The 3,346-nt window shown below is 45.3% G+C and overlaps 1 protein-coding gene across 1 annotated transcript in view; it reads left to right on the forward strand.

Annotated features, from left to right (window-relative positions):
- The window catches only part of CARD8 (caspase recruitment domain family member 8), a 25,055-nt gene extending 22,475 nt beyond the window's left edge, over positions 1-2,580 (forward strand). The window contains 1 exon segment of the mRNA XM_045292648.1: positions 2,309-2,580. Within this exon segment, the coding sequence (XP_045148583.1) occupies positions 2,309-2,580 (272 nt within the window).
- The last annotated feature ends 766 nt before the right edge of the window (positions 2,581-3,346 follow it).

Consider the following 3,346-nt stretch of genomic DNA (forward strand, 5'->3'; position numbering starts at 1 on the left):
AGAGGACTGTGTCTGATTTGTGAATGTCTTTAAATGACTTCATATCACACAGTGAGGGTCCGTTCAACCTGTTTCTGTCACTTACAAAGACCAGCCAGTATCAGAGACCAACACAAAGAGCAGGACTTACTTAAACGAGGTTGCGAAGATGTGTGAGTCTGGGTAGACTAGAGAAACAAATTTATAGCACTCATGTGTATATAAGGAAGAGTTCCATATACAAGAGCAATTGAATATTGAGAAAACATCCCAGCCCAGGAGAGATCAAGTCCATAAGTCCGATCCCAATCGATAAAGTCCTCTTCAGACTCACAAAACACAAGCAATGATGCCAAATGCAGGAAGATGACAGGCTAGTGGGTGCAAAGTATTTTGGATCCAGTGGCAGTAGAAGCATCTCAGCACTGGCAGGGGCCTCCACGTGGCTTCTCTGGCTCCAGAGGTCTGGCTCTATCAGCCTCTCTTCATGTGTCTTCTCCACAGGGACATCTCACAGGGAGTGAGCAGAGAGAGTGTATCTCCTACCTCCAAGGAGGAAATACAGGAGTTCCCAGAATCCTCAGGAGAAGGCTATGCCCACACAGAGGCCTCATTGGCTATATCCTCCTGATTGACAGGCTAGACTCCACCCCTTCAACTCTTAATCCTCAAATTGACACCAGATTATGTAACTACCACAGAAGGTTAAACATGTAGATGGAAGAACATGTTCAATGAATATGCAGTAGGGGTGGGGGGTGGGACCTCCCATTGAGGAGCTACAAGAAAGAGGTTTTTTAATTTTTTTTTAATGTGATTGGAACATAAACCATGTGCGGGATAAAGTAAATATGAGACTAGAGATGTAGGCAAGAATCTAATAATGAACATCTAAGGAAGATGATATGAATATTGGGAACTTTGGACTGATGGCAAAGCGGGACTCTGAAAGGTGGACAGCGGTGTGCTGGGACCTCCGAACGTGGACGTGGGATTGTGGGTGTCCCTGAGATACAAAGCAGGGGGCAGAGACTGGAGACTGTATTAAAAGTCAAGAAGAGCCATTATCCGGGTATTAGCTAATGTAGCTGGGATGGGTATGTTCCCGAGAAAGAAATTATTTAAAATAAGGGATCAAAAACTGCCCCTCCCAAGACATAAAATCTATTATCTTGTCACGAGTGAATCCCAGTCTTCAAATCCCTGTCTTCTGATTTCCTTATCTGCATATTAATTTTTAAAATTAATTTTTAAATGCCCCGTCTGTGAAAATGTGTCGCAAATGCCAGAGTCCCACTTCAGCGACTTAACAGTATAAAGGGAGTATTCTGTCTCAAGTGCATGAAAGGCCAAGAGGTGGAAATGACTTTATTCAAGACTCACCCATAGGCTCCCACGATGGTGGTGATGTCACACAGCTTTATTAGGACTCCGTGTGTTTATCCTGCCTCCCATCGTAGCGTTGGCTTTAGCCTCAGGTACTGTACAGTCAAAGTGACAAGCCCCATCATCTCATGAGAGCCTCTCCTGACACTTCCCAAGTGAAGAGACTCTTCACAAGTTGTCCTATTGGCTTGACTGTAAATGTCCAGAAGATTTTAAAGAACTAAGAACCTAAAAGAAAGTGCATCATTGTAGCAAGCTATTTGGATGATAACTCTGAATGAACGGGCATTTATCAGCTCTGCCTCTGGGGTTAACAAAAAGATTGGAAAGGCCCCAGCTTGCTATAAGTATCAGAAATGGACAGGCAGGGAGGTGAATGGATCTGGGAAACAAGACAAAGATATCAACGAAGAGAGCCCATGTGAATCCTGAGTGCATGATGGGGGAGGGGACCCCCACATTTTCTACCAAGACTTCTCTGTTTCTCTTTGTGATAGCTGTCTAGTTAAATTTCACCCACATGTTTGTGAGAAAATCCTTGGGGGGGGGGCAAGAAATCAACCTAATCCATCTCCCTACATCTAGCCTCCTGTAGTTTCTGACCACATGGGCTTGGCGATTTTTGTTGGCTTGTTAAAGGGATAGGTACATGGATGCAAATCACTATCGAGTGCAGTCTCGGGCTTAAAAGAGAACCAAAAAAGAAGAAAGGAGAGGCCGTCAATGTTTATAGGGGAGTGAAGGGAATGAGGAGGACCCACTCCTAGAAGTGCATGACCCACAGTCGATGGACTGTTTACCTTGTGAGTGAGTGAGTGAGTGAGTGAGTGAGACAGGCCATCCTATCCCTCCCCCGGATCAATGACTTTTAGATGGGGCGTACGTCCAGAATTCTATAAGTGATAGGCTCCTCGTGAATTCTGCACGTCTTTCTCCGACCCAGGTGCAGCCTTTGTGAAGGAGAACTACTGACAACTCCAAGCCAGGATGGGAGACCTGGGTGGAGTGCTGGATGATCTTTAGGACAACATGGTCTTCACTGAGGACGAGAAGGAGCTGGTGGAACAGGCACCCACCCAGCGGAAGAGGAACAACGTGCTGCTGAAACTGGTGGACAAGAAAGGAGAGCAGGCGCTGGACTTGCTCTACAAGAGCCTCAATGAAAGGGACCCTTACCTTGTGTCTTACCTCAGGCAGCCCAGTTTGTTCCCATGACTCAGACAGATACTCAGCTGGGAAGGATTCAGCTTGCCCAAAGACAGGTTGAGCCATTTTCCCCAGCTCTTAGTCAGCAACCTCTAATTCCTTGAAAGTTCTGTTTGACAATGTTCTGCTTGATAGTCCAGGATAACGATATGATTTATGATGGAGTCACAGGCTGTGTAGTATCTTCTTGGCTTCTAGAGGGCCTGGAGACTTAGATCAATCATGTAGGCAATCCAAAACTGTACCAAATGCACTGCCATTAAGCCATCGGGGTAGAACTGCCCCTGTGAGTTTCCAAGACCATAACTGTTTACGGGAATAGAAAGCCCCATTTTTCTCCCAAAGACTGTCTGGTAGTTTCGAACTTCATACCTTGTGGATTACAGCCCAGTGAGTAATCATTATGCTACCAGGGCTCCCTGTAGGTGATCTGTATTGAATATATGACTGATCCCAATAAGGACTCTGAGCATCAAGTTTCATGTGAGCTTCCATGGTTGGCAATACTCCATACCTGTTGCCACATATGGTTACTGGAAGAAATAATTACTTCCTGCATGATTACTACATTGGGAGAGGGCACCTGGACAGTATATACTTGGAACTCTCCTGGTCCCTGTCCTGCTTTATACATTTTTTTCTGTTTCTGATTTTAATCTATATCCTTTTGCTAGAATAGACTAAAATTGTGAGTACAGTGAACCCTCGCCACTTCGCGCTTCGACTTCCAGCCTGACTCTATCGCGGGTTTTTGTGTAACAGCGCATGCTCTGTC

Source organism: Echinops telfairi, unplaced genomic scaffold, assembly GCF_000313985.2.
Source record: "Echinops telfairi isolate 266 unplaced genomic scaffold, ASM31398v2 ScPeMD7_655;HRSCAF=1070, whole genome shotgun sequence".
In the NCBI taxonomy this organism is placed as follows: domain Eukaryota; kingdom Metazoa; phylum Chordata; class Mammalia; order Afrosoricida; family Tenrecidae; genus Echinops; species Echinops telfairi.